The 19,695-nt window shown below is 44.2% G+C and overlaps 1 protein-coding gene across 4 annotated transcripts in view; it reads right to left on the bottom strand.

Annotated features, from left to right (window-relative positions):
- plekhg1 (pleckstrin homology and RhoGEF domain containing G1) overlaps positions 1–19,695 on the bottom strand; it is a 223,352-nt gene that overhangs the window by 38,771 nt on the left and 164,886 nt on the right. For all 4 annotated transcript variants that reach the window (XM_033026136.1, XM_033026139.1, XM_033026137.1 and 1 more), the window contains 2 exons: positions 6,550–6,650; positions 137–206 (listed from right to left, as the gene is read on the bottom strand). In XM_033026136.1, the coding sequence (XP_032882027.1) occupies positions 137–206; positions 6,550–6,650 (171 nt within the window). The remainder of the gene's footprint in view (positions 1–136; positions 207–6,549; positions 6,651–19,695) is intronic.

The following is a 19,695-nucleotide window of genomic DNA, read 5'->3' as shown; positions in this document are numbered from 1 at the left end:
AGCAAAATGCATGTAGGAAGCAAAATAAATAACCCTTACGGCAGTCTTGTACGCACACATAATTTAAAGTGAACCTGAAAGTAGGATTTGTTCTTTCCGACTTGCATACAGAATCTGAAGGCACGGTGGCATTTACCTTCGCTACAAAACATTCCGCAATTGCAACTGGGTCACTACCGCAGCTCTCCAGATCTCGAAGCAGTTCACTGTAAACAGAAAGCAAAGCCAAGTTTTAAATGAATACCCACAGATCTTGCAGGTGGCTCCTGATCAGCAGCCTGGAGCTCAGTACTGAGTCAGATGCTTGAAGCACCATCTTAAAAATACGACGACTGCATTTTTCATAACCTCAAGGAAGCCATTGGCCTTTTGTGATCCCGAAATATTTTGAAAATACAGCCGTGTTATAATGCTGCCAATTTGCAGGCCACAAGTTTCACAAACATCAAGCATTTCACAACCATTTGGTTGAGAGAAATGTTGACCAGAAGATAGGAGGGAATGTGCTTGCTAAATATTAGATCACTCAAGATTGCATAATGTGAGCGGTAATAACTATCTCCAGCAAGAGTACCAACCCACTTACCCTTGACAACAATGGGATCACCACAGTTCTCAACACCAACAACCTGGGGGGGGAGGGGGGGGGGGGTTCAACATTGACCAAAAAAGACAATGGGTCAGTCACATGTACAGTGATATTACAATGCAGTCAGAGCAGTGAAAAAACTTCGAGGTTGATTCATATCGGATACAAACTTCGAGGTAAGACCACATCTGGAGTATTGTGTACAGTTTTGGTCTCCTAATTTGAGGAAGGACATCCTTGCGATTGAGGCAGTGCAGCGTAGGTTCACGAGATTGATCCCTGGGATGGCGGGACTGTCATACGAGGAAAGATTGAAAAGACTAGGCTTGTATTCACTGGAGTTTAGAAGGATGAGGGGGTGTCTTATAGAAACATATAAAATTATAAAAGGACTGGACAAGCTAGATGCAGGAACAATGTTCCCAATGTTGGGCGAGTCCAGAACCAGGGGCCACAGTCTTAGAATAAAGGGGAGGCCATTTAAGACTGAGGTGAGAAAAAACTTTTTCACCCAGAGAGTTGTGGATTTGTGGAATTCCCTGCCACAGAGGGCAATGGAGGCCAAATCACGGGATGGATTTAAGAGAGAGAGAGATAGATAGAGCTCGAGGGGCTAGTGGAATGTAGGGATATGGGGAGAAGGCAGGCACGGGTTATTGATTGGAGCCAATCAGCCATGATCACAATGAATCGCTGGCTCGAAGGGCCGAATGGCCTCCTCCTACACCTATTTTCTATGTTTCTATATGCTGTTATAAAGGGATACAGAACCAGCAGTTCGGCAGCTGCGTAAACTATCACACCAAAGCCTTCCCACCATCTACAAAAGGCACCAATTAGCAGCATGAAAGACAGCTCGCCACTTGCAACTCCAGCATGAGGGGGAACCTCATTGAAACATACAGAATAATGAAAGGCTTGGATAGAGTGGATGTGGAGAGGATGTTTCCACTAGTGGGAGAGTCTCGGACTAGAGGTCATAGCATCAGTATCAAAGGACATTCTTTTAGGAAGGAGATGAGGAGAAATTTCTTTAGTCACAGGGTGGTGAATCTGTGGAATTCTTTACCACAGGAGGCTGTGGAGGCCAAGCCAGCAAATATGAAGACAGAGATAGATTTTTGATTAGTACAGATGTCAGAGGTTATGGGGAGAAGGCAGGTGAATGGGGTAGGAGGGAGAGAGGGTTAGGAGGGAGTGATAGATCAGCCATGATTGAATTGCAGAGTACACTTGATGGGCCGAATGGCCTAATTCTACTCCTATTCCTTATGACCTTAATTCCAGCATCACACAAGACAAACACCCCATGAATAAATCCCTTTCCAATGGCAAATATTCACAATTAAATACTATTTACCTTCATGAGCTAACTCAATCAATATTTGGCACAAAGTGATGGATTAGCAAGTTGTGAGAAGAAACAAAGAACTTGCAAAAAGGGATGTTGGTTTGTTAAGTGGATCCCGAAGCACTCATCCATCTCCACTTTGGCACCATTGACACTGAAGGAAGCACGTGCACCACCTCACTGCCAGACATCAATAGCTAGCTCCTTCTTCACAACACAAATGATTCTTAGGAATCGCTCAAAACACAGGTGTTCAGGAAGGCACTGCTCTGAAGCTGCACCTCGGGCAGAGCTCCACATTCAGTCATTTCAGAACTGAGCACTGGAGTGGAAATCAGCCAACTTCAGCTCCAAAGCATCTGCCCATAAAGAATGTGTCTGTTATATTTTTCTGCATGCACAAATCTGTCACACTGCTTTGTTACTTTCTTTGCCCATTACGTTAACTACTGAACAGCCATTGTTGTGATGTCGGCATTTCCATTCTTTTGTTTATGTCACTTGAGAAAAGCGTGAAAACCTGAGGTCCCAGCACAGATGTTTGTGGTACCTCGTGTAATTGGCGAATTAACCTATTAAAGCCAACTCATAAGTTTCCACCCCACCCAGTGTTATTCTTCAGGGAGACATGGTTCCAGCTGACGTGCTGTTACTATTACACAGGTTTTGCAGACTGCAGAAAACTTTAATAAAAGGTTTGGTCGAAGTGCAACTGTAAACAGATCATGAAAGAACCCAAACTGCCACCATTAAAACGGCACAGCTGTAAATGGGTTTGCTTTCCAAGCTGTGCTCAGATTTCAATTGATTATAACAGTTTATACTGGTGGAATCAGGTGCCTCTCAGTCTGTTATTTAGACTGTAGAATCAACCAATCCCCGTCTACTAATACTCTCCGGAGCTGGTCCTTACCCTTAATAACTTTTTTTGACTCCTCCCATTTCCTCCAAATACAAGGCGTAGCTATGCCTGCCTCTTTGTAGGGTATGTCGAACAATCCTTGTTCGAGACGAACCGTGGCCCTATCCCCGAACTCTACCTCTGCTACAACGATAACTGCATTGGTGCTACCTCCTGCACCCACACACAACTCACTGACTTCATCCATTTCACTATTAACTTCCATCCGGCACTCAAATACACCTGGACCATTTCCCTACCATTTCTTGACCTCACTATCTCCATTGCAGGTGATAAGACTTCCGACCGACATCCACTATAAACCCACTGACTCCCATGGCTATCTGGACTACACTTCTTCCCACCCAGCTTCCTGTAAGGACTCCATCCCCTACTCCCAATTCCTCCATCTACACTGCATCTGCACCAAGGATGAGGTGTTCCACACCAGGGCATGGGAGATGTCCTTATTCTTCAGGGAACAGGGGTTCCCCTCTTCTACTATAGATGAGGCTCTCACCAGGGTCTCTTCTATACCCAGTGATTCTGCTCTCACTCCCCATCCCCCCCCACTCGTAACAAGGGCAGAATCCCCCTTGTCCTCACCTTCCATTCCACCAGCCGTCACATACAACAAATAATCCTCTGACATTTTCGCCACCTCCAACGTGATCCCACCACTTGCCACATCTTCCCATCTCCTCCCCTGTCTGCTTTCCGCAGAGACCGTTCCCTCCGTAACTCCCTGGTCAATTCGTCCCTTCCCACCCGAACCACCCCCTCTCCAGGCACTTTCCCTTGCAATGCTAAACTTGTCGCTTTACCTCCCCCCTTGACTCCATTCAAGGACCCAAGCAGTCTTTCCAGGTGCGGCAGAGGTTCACCTGCACCTCCTCCAACCTCATCTATTGCATCCGCTGCTCTAGGTGTCGGCTGCTCTACATCGGTGAGACCAAGCGTAGGCTTGGCGTTCGCTTTGCCGAACACCTCCGCTCGGTTTGCAATAACCAACCTGATCTCCCGGTGGCTCAGCACTTCAACTCCGCCTCCCATTCCGAATCCGACCTTTCTGTCCTGGGCCTCCTCCATGGCCAGAGTGAGGACCACCGTAAATTGGAGGAGCAGCACCTCATATTTCGCTTGAGCAGTTTTCACCCCAGCGGTATGAACATTGACTTCTCTAATTTCAGATAGTCCCTGCTTTCTCCTCCCCTTCTCAACTCACCCTCAGCCCACTCTTCCTTTCTTCCCGCCTCCCCACCCCCCCCCCCCACACCCTCACATCAGTCTGAAGAAGGGTTTCGATCCGAAACATTGTCTATTTCCTTCGCTCCATAGATGCTGCCTCACCTGCTGAGTTTCTCCAGCATTTTTGTCTACCTGTTATTTAATGTTCCAGTCTTCCAGCTCTCCACATGTATCAACATGTTCAAAACAACAATCTGTTTTATATTTTCAGCGTCAGCTTTGCCCCACTCTCTCACCCGAATCACAAAATTGAAAATTCAATCCTTATTCCATTAGTCTTGTACGCTTGATTCCATGTGTTCGTGTAGTGGTGAGAAAGTTCTGCGGGAGCAGGAGGAGGAGTCTTCCTAAAAAGACCTTAATCTGGAACGCAACTGTTCTATGTTCGATAGGCAGGTGGGATTATAGTTTGGCATCTTGATTGGCAAAGGCATCATGAGCCGAAGGGTCTGTGTGATGCGTTGTTCCATGTTCAAGCAGATGTGGAAGATAACTATGCATCTTCAACTATTTAATCACCTGCTGTTCCATTTGTGCTTAGAGCACAATACTTCAATGTACCTTACATTCAGAGGGATTCTTCCCAGAGAATCTAATAGAAGATCCCCCGGTCTCCTCCTCAATATCTGCTTGTGCTGCATAAATACTTTTTTTTTTAAATCTCCTTGTGGCTCAATCAAAGTCACAGCATAGAGCAAAACTATAAATGATCATTTAAGTTCTCAGCAAGTTATAACAATCTGGCAGTCATTATGGGAAGTGTGTCAGAAGCAAATTAAAAGTAGATTTGCTAAAATGGATTGTACAAAGCTCAAAAGGACAATGAGCCGGGAGCATGTGGCAAAGACAGTGGAGGGGATTACCTCCACAGAACCAACTGCATGGCTCTCTCTATATCAGATTCAATAAAATGTCAGGTGTCAGAAGTTATGGGGAAAAGGCAGGAGAATGGGGTTGGGATGGAGAGATAGATCAGCCATGATTGAATGGTGGAGTAGACTTGATGGGTCGAATGGCCTAATAATACTCCTATCCCATGACCTTATGGAACAGTTGTTGCAATGAAGTTGAATCTACAATCGCCGCTGTTTCCAAGAATTAAAAGAAACACAAAATAAAAGGGGCCAAAATGACACAATTGCTTATTCATTCTTTGCATCATTGACAAGGCAAGCTAATTTTCCTTCAATCAATGCTGTACAACGCCATTTCAGAGGGCATTTGCAGATGCATGAATCAATCATACAGGTCAGGCTGCCTAAGGATAGTCCCTTCCCTGAACTATATTAATAGTTTTGTGGTCATTATTGCTGATGACATTTTTATCAACATAATTTAAATTCCACAGCTGCTATGATGGGATTTGGACATTCTCTGGTATAGTTGTTCTTTATTACCATTGTATCCATTAAGTGCAACTTGAAGTGAGATCTAATAGAGTGGATGGGCCAAACAGCCACCACCTGTACAGTTGAATCTTACATCTCTCTCTACCTCCTCCATCCATGCCTAGGCTTAAAGGATAATTACTCTTTATGATAGTGTCCGTCCCCCACCCCCCCCCCCCCCACCCCCAATCCGCCAACCTCGTCACTGTACAGCACTGAAGTACCATACCGCACAAGCTGCAGAACTGCATTCCTTGATCAATCAAATCATTTCCAGGGTGGTCAGGACCACAATTAACATTTGACACAGGGTCCCATTAGAGCCAGCAGCTTAGTTCGCAGCAGAATGTTTCAGATAATGATTTTAAAAGGTGAAGAGATGAAGTGGAGTGGTAGAGGGGAGAAATGCGAGAATTTGAGTTTCGTTTATTCTCAGGTACAGTGAAAAGATTTTTGTTGCGTGCTAACCAGTCGGCGGAAAGGCTATATATGATTACAATTGAGCCGTCCACAGTGTACAGATGGTTAGAAATGCTGTTGTTTGAATAGAGGTTTCGAAGAGTGGAGCGATTGCAATGAGTGATTGCAGATCCACCTATTGTCTAGTGACTCTCCAGCATGGAGAGTCAATAGACAATAGGTGCAGGAGTAGGCCATTCGGCCCTTCGAGCCAGCACCGCCATTCAATGTGATCATGGCTGATCATCTCCAATCAGTACCCTGTTCCAGCCTTGTCCCCCTATCCCCTGACTCCGCTATCTTTAAGAGTCCTATCTCGCTCTCTCTTGAAAGTATCCAGAGAACTGGCCTCCACCGCCCACCGAGGTAGAGAATTCCACAGACTCACAACTCTCTGTGAGAAAAAGTGTTTCCTCGTCTCCGTTCTAAATGGCTTACCCCTTATTCTTAAGGTGCAAGGCTTGGGTGCCATTTTCGAATTCCAGGCTTGGGTTGCCTGCCATTGCATCTCATTTGGTCGGGGAATAGTAGAAACATCAATTGGGATGACTTAAGCCCTTGAGCAGATTCATAAAAAGCGCTGAAGCGGATTGTTAAATTGGGAATAGCTTACCTGTTGAAACGATAGATGTCCCCAATGTTCCCAAACAAGGCCAAGCGGTCTTCTATCCCCAGGGGGAGCCTTGACTGTTCCGTGATGCAGTCTAGATAGTCCTAAAGAACACAAGAACAGGGTATTATGACAAAGCAAGATACAGACCATGGCACTACCCAGGCCCAACCTAACAATGCTATCTTCCCGAAGACAGACACAAAAAGCTGGAGTAACTCAGTGGGTCAGGCGGCATCTCTGGAGAAAAAGAATAGGTGACGTTTCGAGTCAAGACCCTTCTTCAGACTGGAACGAATTACCCTGGGTTCTTCCAAATTGCATTCTCCCATCACTGTCCCCTAACAAATGGGTAATTAGTTCTTCAAACTTTCTTCTATTTCCCCTCACCCCCTCCAACAGTGTTTTTATCCTTCTACCCAACTGGAACCAATGTCAAACATCAATTAAATAGATTAAGTCCATCCTGAACTTGCAGTATTACAGAATTTATTCTGAAGAGATTGGCTATTTAACCAACAGGTCGATCAGTTTTTATGTTCAGACCAGCAATCTCCCATTCTTTGTCTGCACACCCTTCTATTTCTTTGTTCCACACACTTGCCCACCTTCTTCAATAACGGATCGATACTATTTGCCTCAGTTAAAAATGAACAACTTTTACATTCCCCATTCTGAGTTGAGGAGCTTCTCCTGCATCTAATTTTAGCAATACTTTTCAATTTACTTGAGGAATTTAATGTCCATTCAATCAAATCCTTTCATAATTTAAAAATTCTTTAGATAACCTTTAAAAGAAAATCCAGAGAAACAAAGCCCCAGCGTGTTCAGTGCTGTCTGCTGGAATCAAGAAGTTACAAGCCGCCTGGCCCTTGTGAATCAACTTTTGCTTCTATATCCTTTATTAAATCTGCAGACCAGAACTATGCAGAGTATTCAAGAGCTCGCCAAGGTTCAATGTTTGCTTCCAGATGACACAGCTGGGTTTCATTTACTGGATCAACCCAAAATAGAATTGCGAGAAAAGGAGAAAGTCAATCAGCCCATCAAGTCTGTGTTGGCTCTCTGAAGAGCAATGCAATGAGTTGTTCGGTGGAAGTAGGTAGCTGCCAAGATGGAAATAAAGGCCAATCTGTCCAGAAAGGAGCAAGCAATGATGAAGCGTATCAGGCCTGTGCACAATAATAGGGGTTCTTGCAGGGCCCAGAGCTAAGGGTTGAGGATTGGTATGGAGCGGAGTAAATACACAATTTTATTATGCACCCCATTATTCAATTCAATTATACTTTATTGTGCAATGCTTTATTTTGCACACAACCCAGTAAAATCATATAGCACACCTCACCTAGGCAGTATGCAAGTGTTGCCACGTTTCTGTCGGTGACAAAGTTACAAAAATTCACCGAACATTCTCCTCTGCGTTCTCAGTGCCCAACCCGGGTTCATTATGCACTCACTCATGAGCAAGCATCACGCAGCGTTAGGAATGTCCGTTTTTGGTAAGACATTCATTCCCCCCTCCATGGATCCAGGATATCCCTCGATACAGTTCCAAGTCCTCTCATCAATTTATTATCATTTAACCAACACTTGATCATGGGCACTATCTTGCCTTAGTTTGGAAAGCGAGCTGCGTACAAATTAGTTTCCTTCCTAAAAACAGTGAGTACACTTCAAAGTACTTCATTGGCGGTGAAGCACTCTGGGACTACCATGAAAGGCACTGCACAGGACACAAGGCTTTAAGTCTGCTTTACTGTTTCAGAGATGACAGCCTCGCAGTCTGTTCTGATAACAAATTGTTCCCTTCCAACTTATTTCGTCTAGGATTTATAATTATTTCCACATCTTTTACAGGCGTTCTTCTACATCAAGTTTACTTGTAATGTACAAGATCTTTCATGCATCAACATTAAGTTTAGTTTATCATTTGCAAACTTTGTCTAGACTCCTCGGTGGCTTCTGAGTATTGAACCTGGGACTTTGATTAACAATTCAACATCAATCATGCCACATTGTTCCTTTCTCAGTTTTTTTGCCAAACTTCTTTTGTCCAATTGATTTTCCTCATGGTCTTTAGAACCATTTACTGTTTAAAAAGAAAGAGCAGTTCTGGGTTTATAAAGTGTCAATCCTCAAAAGAGTTGGAGACCTGGATTGATTACTGCTTTGGTTATGGGTGTGGAGTTGGCAGTAAATAAAAAAGAGGAACTAAAGAAGATGATGCATTCTGATTTGAGTTCATTACAACTACCAAGGGCAATTTCTGGCAACTTTTATAACTGTGTGGTCTACATTGCAGTTGACATTTTAGAATATGACCCACAACATGCAGTCAATTGCAGTGTGATAATTCACAAGGAATTTATGCAACTTTTTTCTTTTGCTTTAATTCTACACTGATCAAAACCAACCATGCCGATGACATTTACCCCATTTGTTGACAAATATGCTGCTTCACTGAACAATGCACAAGAACGCATTTTAATTTGATTTGCAAACAATTTAAAAAAGATTTTGAGAAAGAGTCAAAGTCATCTGGAAAAAATAACCTAAAATGCTGGAGTAACAGTGGGTCAGACAGTATCTCTGGAGTACATGAAAAGTGACGTTCAAGGTCGGGCCCCTTCTTCAGATTGGACCACCAAGGTTAAGGTACAATGAAAAGATTTTGTTGCGTGCTAACCACCCAATGGAAAGACTATACATAATTACAATCAAGACATCTGTGCACCATTTCAATGTGCAGACACATGATAAAGGAAATAACGTCTAGTGCAAAATAAAGTCCTTTTAAGTCTGATTACTGATTCAATTCAATTCAATTCAACTTTAATGTCATTGCACAAATACTGAGTATGGGTACAACGAAATGCAGTTTTGCGTCAGTCCGTAGTAGTGCAATATAGAAATTTAAAAAAAAAGAGGATACAGAACAATAGAAAATGCAGAATAATTAAACAATGGGGACGGAGGGACCGGAGGAATCTATCGGCGGGACTCCGAGTTCAGCAATGCGACGGTATGATTGTAGAAGCTGTTCCTCATCCTACTGGTACGAGACCTGAGGCTCCTGTACCGCCTCCCTGATGGGAGGAGGGCAAACAGTCCATGATTGGGGTGGGAGGGGTCTTTAATGATCTTCCCAGCTCGTTTCAGACACCGTTTTCGGTGGAGGGCATCCATGGCAGGGAGCGGGGCGCCGATGATGTGCTGCGCGGTTTTCACCACCCGTTGTAGTGCCTTCCTGTCCGCAACAGTGCAGCTGCTGTACCATACCGTGAAGCAGGCGGTCAGGATGCTCTCGATGGTACACCTGTAGAAGTTGGTCAGGATCTGGGGGGACAGGTGGGCTTTCTTGAGCCTCCTCAGGAAGTAAAGGCGCTGCTGTGCCTTTTTGATCAGCTTGGAGGTGTTGAGGGACCAGGACAAATCCTCCGAGATGTGTACCCCGATAGTCTGAGGGTCTCCAATGAGGTAGATAGTAGCTCAGGAGCACTCTTGAGTTGTTGATAGAACAGTTCAGTTGCCTGATTAGTGCTGGAAAGAAACTGTCCCTGAATCTGGAGATGTGCATTTTCATACTTCAGGGCTCTCACTTAACTTTTTTTCACTGTTTCTAGCCGGGCAACCTAGGCAGCTTTTTAGGTTGCCAAATGACAGTTTAAGTGGTTATTTAAGACTGCTTGTATGACGCGTGCGATAATGTGCTCGGACGAAGTGCGTAGTTACCAGTTGGAATTATGCTCAATGAAGCATTCACATATTATTTCTGCTTCAAATAAAGTCACAACCTAAACATATTCACCAATCAAGACATGATATATACCACAATGACATGCAGCAAAATTACAAAACAGTATCGCAACTCTTTTTACATGTTGCAATGAATGCAATTTTTATTATTTCTTTCCACTTCCAAACAAAAATGTGGTTGGATTATTCAGCGTGTGATCAAGCTCGGTGAGACCAAGCGCAAGCTTGGCGATCGCTTCGCACAACACCTCCACTCAGTTCGCAATAACCAACCTGATCTCCCGGTGACTCAGCACTTCAACTCCCCCTCCCATTCTTAATGTGACCTTTCTGTCCTGGGCCTCCTCCATGGCCAGAGTAAGGCCCACCGTAAATTGGAGGAACAGCACCTCATATTTTGCTTGGGTAGTTTACACCCCAGCGGTATGAGCATTGGCTTCTCCAATTTCAGGTAGTCCTTGCTTTCTCCCTCCTTCCCCTCCCATTCCCAGCTCTCCCTCAGCCTACTGTCTCCACCGCTTCCTTTCTTTTTCCCGCCACCCCAACATCAGTCTGAAGAAGGGTCTCAACCCAAAATGTCACCTATTCCTTCGCTCCATAGATCCTACCTCACCCGCTGATTTTCTCCAGCTTTTTTATCTACCACCCATTCACACAAGTTCTGTTATCCCACTTTCCTCACCCACTCCCTACACATTAGGGGCAATTATACAGAGACAAATTAACCTACAAAGCCAATGCATCTTTGGGATGTGGGAGGAAACCTACACGCTTACAGAGAGAATATGCAAATTCAACAGACAGTGCTGGAGGACAGGATCGAACACAGATCTCTGGCGTGTGAGGCAGCAAGTCCACCAGCTATGCCACTATATTTTGTTTTCCAACACACAAACAATTATATGTTGATAATTTTGGTTACTAAAAAGAATTAACTATCTATTTTTAGTCTTAAATCTCTAAGACACTTTATGTCTCCCTTTATAGCTACCGTGGGTTTTAATTCAGTTCAAGACTATGGGGCAGTACATTGGCCATAAAGTTGCTGCCTAAAAGTGTCAGAGACCCAGAATTGATCCTGAATATGGGTGATGTCTGTATGGAGTTTGCTCCTTTTCCCTTTGATCGTATGGGTTTTCTCCGGGTACTCTGGTTTCCTTCCACATTCCAAAGGTGTGCAGGAACCCATTTCAGACCCAACCCAAAACGTAATATTTTCCTTTTGTCCAGAGATTCTGTCTGACCTGTTGAGTTACTCCAGCTTTTTGTGTCTATCTTCAGTTTAAACCAGCATCTGCAGTTCCTTCCTACACACACAATACTATACAATAGAACTTTATTAGTCCCAGGAGGGAAATTGTGTGTGTGTGTGTGTGTGTGTGTGTGTGTGTGTGTGTGTGTGTGTGTGTGTGTGTGTGTGTGTGTTGTACACACACACATATATATGTATATATATAGTTATATATTCATATATAAATATACACTGTTTTGTTTTCTCGTTTATAACATTGTTTACATATTCTATTGTGCTGCTGCTGCAAGTAAGGATTTCATTGTTCTAACTGGGATGTGAGAGAATAAAACACTCTTGACTCTCATCGCTAATGTGTGGGATAGAACTAGTGTACGGGTGATTGGTGGTCGGCGTGGACTCGGTGGGCCGAAGGGCCTGTTTCCACGCTGTATCTTTAAATTAAACTAAAAACACTAAAACCAGAGGGAGTCTAAAGAAGGGTCTCTACCCGAAACGTCACCCAATTTCATCTATCCTGAGATGCTGGCTGCTCCATGGAGTTCCCCTGCACAATTAAAGCATGGAATAGTCTTCACCCTACCATAGTTACCCAACCAGACGCAACTAAATTTAAGGTAGCTCTTTTTTCCCCAAGAACCCTTTTTTGCTTAAGTCCAAGTCAAGAGTCAAGAGAGTTTTATTGTCATGTGTCCCAGATAGGACAATGAAATTCTTGCTTGCTGCAGCACAACATAATATGTAAACATAATACAGAACAGGAGATAAAAGTTCAGTGTGTTTAAATACCATAGATCATATATATACACAATAAATAAACAGATAAAGTACAATAGGCTGATATTGTTCAGAGTTTGGAGTTTGGTGGTGGACCCTCCACCACCTTCAGTTTAAATTCCATTTGGAATATTTTTGGAGGACCAGGAAACCAAGAAGCAAGAGTTACTCCAGGGAGTTACTCCAGCTCCAGGGAGTGATTCTGCGTTGGGTTTCAGCGGTCACGGCGAGGCGGCGATTGGACAGCAATGCCGGCCAGATCTCCCACAATGCAAAGGGAGGGAGAAAGTGCCCGTCGCCGACCAGTTTCCGTGGCAGTTCACATGTGCAGAGCGGCTGATGATGTGCTGGCTGTGGTTTTACGATTGTGCAGGGGGAGGATGTGCAGGCCGTGGCAGTGCGCATGTGCAAGGCGGATGAGGAGCGGCCGGAGAGCAGAGACTCGGCGGCCCGGACACGGATGGCGGGCGGAGACGGAGAGTGACAGAGAGAGAGAGAGATAGAGAGGGGGGGCCCCCGCTCAGAGTCGACCGATAGGTGTCCCGGGTGCTTGCCAAGCCAGGCAAAATAACACGGCTTTTAGGTTGCCCGACGGGACTTCAGGTGGCCATTGGCACCCGGGCAACCATTCATTTCGAGCCCTGTACTTCTCTACTTCTTGCCTGATGGGACAGGAGAGAAGTGGGTGTGATTCAGCCTTGATTATGCTGGTTGCCTTGCCGAGACCGCGTGAAGTGCAAATGGAGTAAATGGAAAGGAGGTTCGTTTGTGTGAAGGTCTGGGCTGTGTCCACAATTCTCTCGAATTTCTTGCAGTCTTGGATAGAGCTGTTCCCAAACCAAACTGTGTTGCAGCCCAATAAAATGCTTTCAACGGGAAATCGCTACAAGAAGTTGGTGGGAGTTATTGGGGATATGCCAAACTTCCGAAGGAAGCAGAGGTGTTGGTGTGCCCTATTAACCATTTGTTTTGTGGAGCTTGAAGCCATGATATTCTGGGCTTAGAGCTGCCCACTGAACTAAATATCAAATAATGGTGCAATGGAGTACAGGAAGGAGATTGAGAACTTTGTGACCTGGTGTCGAGACAACAACCTTTCTCTCAGTATAAACAAGACAAAGGAGATGGTGATCGGCTTCAGAAAGCCAAACGGTACACACACTCCAGTTTGCATTGATGGTGCCGAAGTAGAGAAAAATACAAATTTCTCGGAGTTAATATCACCAACAACTTCTCCTGGACCACTCCAATTTGAAGCAATGATCAAGAAGGCACACCAACACCTACTTCCTTAGACGGCTTAGGAAGTTTGGCATGTCCCTTACAACTCTCACAAACGTCTACAGATGCACTATAGAAAGCATTTTATCAGGATGCTTAACAGCTTGGTTTGGGAACAGCTCCATCCAGGACCGTAAGAAACTGCAGCGAATTGTGGACGCAGCACAGGTCATCACACAAACCAACCTCCTTTCTATTGATTCCATTTATAACTCACGCTGCCTTTGCAAGGCCAGCAGCATAATCAAGGACGAATCGCACCCTGGCCACTCCCTCTTCTCCCCTCTCCCATCTGGCAAAAGATGAAAAAACACACACCACCAGATTCAGGAACGGTTTCTTCCCAGCTGTTATCAGGCAGCTGAATCATCCTACCACAACCAGAGAGCAGTGCTGAACTACTATCTACCTCTTTGATGTCCCTCGGACGATCCTTGATCGGACTTTGTTGGCTTTACCTTGCACGAAACGTTATTCCCTTATCATGTATCTACACTCTGTAAATGAATTGATTGTAATCATGTATGGTCTTTCTGCTGACTGGTTAGCACGCAACAAAAGCTTTTCACTGTACCTTGGTACACGTGACAATAAATTAAACTAAACTGAAATGTGCCGACACTAAAATTCAGCCATCCAAAGACTACATAAATACCCCAGTTGCCGCTCTGGTGAGCATTAACATGCACTATGCAGTCTGAAAGCTCCACTTTAGATGTCGCTCATTAACAGTTTGCAGTATCCAGTAAAGTGTCCTTAATTAAGGGGTTAAAATGCCATAGCTGTGTAATGAAAACATTGGATTCAATCTGTCTATGGTGCCAAAACAAAAGCATTTATGTCAAACATTCCAACTGACATCTATTCCAGGCAAGGAGCCAACTAAAAAAAATAGAACAGCTGTATAGATGGATTCTCTCAGAATTAGTGCACCCTGTATTCTGATATCACACCATGCCACCAACCCATTCTCCTCCCATCCCTGATCCTCGCTAGCTAACCTGCACAAACTTCAGATCTAGTAAGGCCCAGCTTACAAGTCAAGACATAAAGGAAGTGGAAGCTCCCACAACACTATTGAAGAGCGGCATGGTGGCGCAGCGGGAGAGTTACTGCCTTACAGCGCCAGAGATTTGGGTTAGATCCTTACAAAATATTCTCTTTGAGACCCACTCAGTATAATCTCCAAATTCAAAGTACATTGAGTTCATATATATTTTAAACAGAAAGACAACAATAAATGACTAACTACAGTTTCAATGGCTCTAATTGTCTATTAAGCTTAACATTTTGATTGTAGACAAGTAAACTTCATAGAAAGTACATATTTACAATGGGAGTATATTGCAGCTGCCAAGCTGCCTCTGAATATCCAAAACCTTTGCTGGACAAAGTGATTCATATGGATGGTCTCAAGGCTTCTAAGGGCAGAGAATTCAGTCACCCAAAATTAGTGTGGTGAGGGCTGACTCTCTTGAGTACACAAATACCCCGTCGATTGATAGATTGACAAATATGCCCATGACATTAAGGCGGCATGGTGGCACAGCGGTAGACTTGCTGCCTTGCAGCGCCAGAGACCCGGATTCTATCCTGACTACGGGTGCTGTCTATACGGAGTTTGCAGGTTCTCTCCGTGACCGTGTGGGTTTTCTCCGGGTGCTCCGGTTACATCCCACACACCAAAGATGTACAGCTTTGGAGGTTAATTAGCTTAGGTAATCCCCAGTGTAGGATAGTGCTAGTGGACTGGGATCGCAAGTCGAGCTGAAGGGCCTGTTTCCACATTTCTAAACTAAACTCCCATTCTAAAGATACCGACGCCAAGAGAGCCACATGCACTCAGTAATGCAGTTCCAACATTGCCCCTCATGTTATTCCCTTTATCATGTATCTGTACACTGTGGATGGCTCAATTGTAATCATGTGTTATCTTTCTGCTGACTGGTTAGCACACAACAACATCTTTTCTCTGTACCTTGGTAAATGCGACATTAAACAAAACCAAAGTTTGTGATATTAGCACAACAAACTACAACTCCAGTTTACAGGAGTGCTACAACTGATCCACAGCAGATAGCCAGTCTGGGATTTTAATTCACAATTTTTTAATTCACACGTATAAGAATGGAAAGTATGTTGAATGTATGGTGAATCCTCTATTGGAATATTGCATGCCATTTTGAGCGTACACTTATAGGTGGATGGGCATGAGAAAGGGGGGGGGGGGGGGAGAGAGAGAAAGGAGGGGTGCTATTCAAACAACCAGGAGCGAGTCAAATGAAGGGCCAACAGAAAGCTAGGAACTGGGGGCAAACAAACCCTTGTCCCAAGTTTTCAAATGGAGAATTGTTTTCCATGGGCAAGTATTACCACCTTCATTAGAGGTCAGAAGAAAATGTTTGCACATAGTTACTAATTAGTCACTGTAGAATTACCCTAAAACATAGGTGAGTAGCAGCATTTGGGTTGGGGAGGTAGAGATGATGAGAATGTGGGGAGAACCAAAATGGGATTAATGTAGGATTACTGTAAATGATTAGCACAGCCACGGTAACCAAAAAGACCTGTTTCCGTGCTGCATGTCTCCATGACACGGAGTGCATTAGCAGATAGTTCTGGCAGGTAATCCAAAAAAAGAATTAGCCAAACATTTAACCATTGAGATCCAAGCCAAGGCAATGGAATTAGGAACAGGATCTGGAGCATAAAGGTTTTAGCGGAGGATTAAGCACTAACACAGGTGTGGTGGGTCCATTACAAGTTTGAATCATTGCCTGGGATATTAGAAGTACTGCTGTTTTGGACCTCCTTTTGTGCTGAGCAAGTTGGATCAAGGATTGCGCCAACATTACTTAACAGCAAAGCTTTCTAATTTTGAAACTCAGGCATGTAACAGTTGAACTTATTTGAACTGGTAGTTCATCAGCTTTGCATGTAATGTGGTGGCTTTCAGACACTAACTAACACCTCACCGATATCCAACCATGCTGATAAACCACTGGGTGCTAAAACTCTATGCAGCTCAAACCAACAGGCTTGCACTGAGTGATTTGCGGGGAGGAAACAAGGAGAATGGAATTCAAGAGCATTCCCGGCTTCCACTGATTTCAATCTGGCTAATGTCAAAGCCAGATACAGAGGGGAGGAACAGGATTTCTGTTTATTTCTCCACTAATGATGGCTTTGATAGCGTAGACAAAGCAAACTCTCGGTGGCAGGAAACTCAGTAAAGATCAGACAGATTAGAAAGAGCCAGGATTGGGCAAGGATTGTAAGGCAAGAGGTTGGGGAGAAACAAGAACTTAAAAGACGAGAATTAAAACCATTGAATTCACATTTTGACAAATGATAATGCGAACAGGTTCAATAGGATTTGCAAGAGATCTGGTTATACACAAAGGAAAGATTCCAAGGTAACAGCAATAGGGAACTACAGCAATAGGGAACTACATCAATATATCAGCAGTCAGATTAGACAGGATGGGTCTGAAGAAGGGTTTCGGCCCGAAACGTTGCCTATCTCCTTCGCTCCATAGATGCTGCTGCACCCGCTGTGTTTCTCCAGCATTTTTGTTTACCTTGGGTCAAAGAAGGTACCTCCTTCTCCATTTTAAGGTTATGTAAATTCATTTATCAACTTCATTTCATAAGAAGATTCTTCCAGGTCCTTAAATATCGGTGGCAAAATGGAAAATTTTCAATTCCAAACCAGAGAGGAATCGAGGTGCCAAAAAGACAATCATCCAGTCTTAGACTGGATAGGATTCAACCAGCTGTTCAATGACAATTCTTTGTCCAGACCTAAAGACTCTGAAGGGAAATTCTGCGTTCTTTGGGGAACAATATACATCACTAACAAACATCCAGATACACACACGATTAATTAAGTATCAAGTTCAAACATTCGGATTTTAACCAAGCATGCTTCGGCTTCTGAAACACAAGTGCCTTTATAATTGCCCTGTCCCATAAGATCTATTTACATTTTATTGGGTACAATGGAAAGAATTAGAAATGGAAAACAATGCCCTTATTTTCATTTGAAGATCAAAATACAAATTTGTGTTCATGCCGCTGCTAGAAACAAACACGGCTCCAGATCACTCCAAGTTCACTTGTGTCCGCATCAAGCTGGCAATGCAAGTTTACAGCTGAAAATGTTGAAACAATCGGCACTTCTTCCAAAATGCAGTGAAACTTGAAAATCTGACCCCCTTGAGGACATTGCAGTGCCGACTGGCAAATTTCAACACCATTCCAAATGCACGAGCCAAATACTGCAGACGCTATAAAATGGTCATGCAGGTCTGTGGAGGAAAGTTTTTCGTTCAAGAAGGAACTGCAGTTGCTGGAAAATCAAAGGTAAACAAAAGTGCTGGAGAAACTCAGCGGGTGCGGCAGCATCTATGGAGCGAAGGAAATAGGCAACGTTTCGGCCCGAAACATTGCCTGTTTCCTTCGCTCCATAGATGCTGCCGCACCCGATGAGTTTCTCCAGCACTTTTGTCTACCGAGGAAAGTCTTTCTCCAGATCTAGAAAAGTTAGAAATGTGAAGAGAATTGTGATGGAAAGATAGAGATGGAAAGATAAACACACAGGGAATATCTATGACAAGATTGGAGACAGGGTTTGTTAATGGCATGAGGCAAAAAGGGAGCGATAAACAGACACAATATGAATATGTGTAAGAAGGACCTGCAGATGCTGCTTTACACAAAAGATAGACACAAAATGCTGGAGTTACTCCGCGGGCCACGCAGCATCTCTGTAGAAAAGGAATAGGTGACGATTCGGGTCGAGACCCTTCTTCAGAGCTGCTGCCTGGCCCGCTGAGTTACTCCAGCATTTTGGTTCTTTCCTTGGTAGATCGGCACCTGCCGTTCTTTGCTACTTCATCATTTTTACCTCCTCCCTCCCTCCCTGCTACAGCACCCCTGCATGGTAAAGCACTGAGGCCCTGGATATTGTGAGAGCCAGGTGAATGGGCAGGTGCTTCATCAATTTGTGTGTACAGGAAGGTGCAGTGGGATTAGGAAGGTGTATCAGGAATGAATGGAAAGTAATCTAGATAACACAAGATGTCCTTTCAGAATGTCCAGGGATGATGGTGTTTGGTGATGTTGTTTTTGGAAATGGAGGATGAAGATAAGGGGTGGAGGGCGAGCAAGAATCTGGGGAACTCTGCTCTGGGAGGAAGTGAGAAGTTAAGGATATAGGATGGACATAGCCATAGTTCTTATCAAATAGGTTCAATATAAAGAAGGGGCTCATGTTGTCGACCTCCACGTGGTGAGCCCTGTCAACTGACCTCAGTCAGGCGAACGACAACAAACAGAGACAGCAGCAGCACCGCAGCTTGGCGCCAACCCGGAGCATGCGCCCTTTTTAGGGCGGGCACCTACGGATGTTGAATCGGACGGCATCACCCTGCGGCAGATTTCTGCTGTCTCAAACGCAAGAAGAAGAAGAAGAAGTATCAAGAAGATAAATGTTTAAAATGCTGATTATAGAAGGTGGCATAATCAGAGCACATTCGACAAAGAAACCAGGAAAACAGAACAGAATCCTTACAGTTAATAGGATTAGGAAAATGTACAAGTCTGTGGGTATCAGTGGGATGATTACGTTGCTCATTGCATAAGTTCATAAGTCACAGGAGCTGAAGTAGGCCAATCGGCCCACTCCACCATTCAATCATTCACTCACTTATCACCAGAAGTGGGAGAGATGTCAAAGAGTGGACAAATTGGAGCTGGACTGCGTAAAGATGAGAGAATGGGGATGTGTCCAAATAATTCTGCTGTTGAGCATGTAATTTCCAACAATTTCAGCTTCTATTGCTGAATAAAAGCAGCGCTTCAGATTGGAAATATATTGCCATTTCTTTCGTCGTCTCTGGCTCCAAGTTCTGGAATTTCCCCACGCAGCAGCAGCAGCAGCAGCAGCAGCAGCAGCATGGGTGCATCTTCACCACAGTCTGCCGTGCGTCAAGTAACAATGCCAACACAACCTTGCCCGCAATACCACATGAATGAAGAACTGTCTATGAAAATACTTCAGGTCTCCCTTTCTTTGTAAT

This window comes from Amblyraja radiata, chromosome 8, assembly GCF_010909765.2.
Source record: "Amblyraja radiata isolate CabotCenter1 chromosome 8, sAmbRad1.1.pri, whole genome shotgun sequence".
Lineage (NCBI taxonomy): Eukaryota > Metazoa > Chordata > Chondrichthyes > Rajiformes > Rajidae > Amblyraja > Amblyraja radiata.
This window is presented reverse-complemented; position numbering and strand designations above follow the sequence as displayed.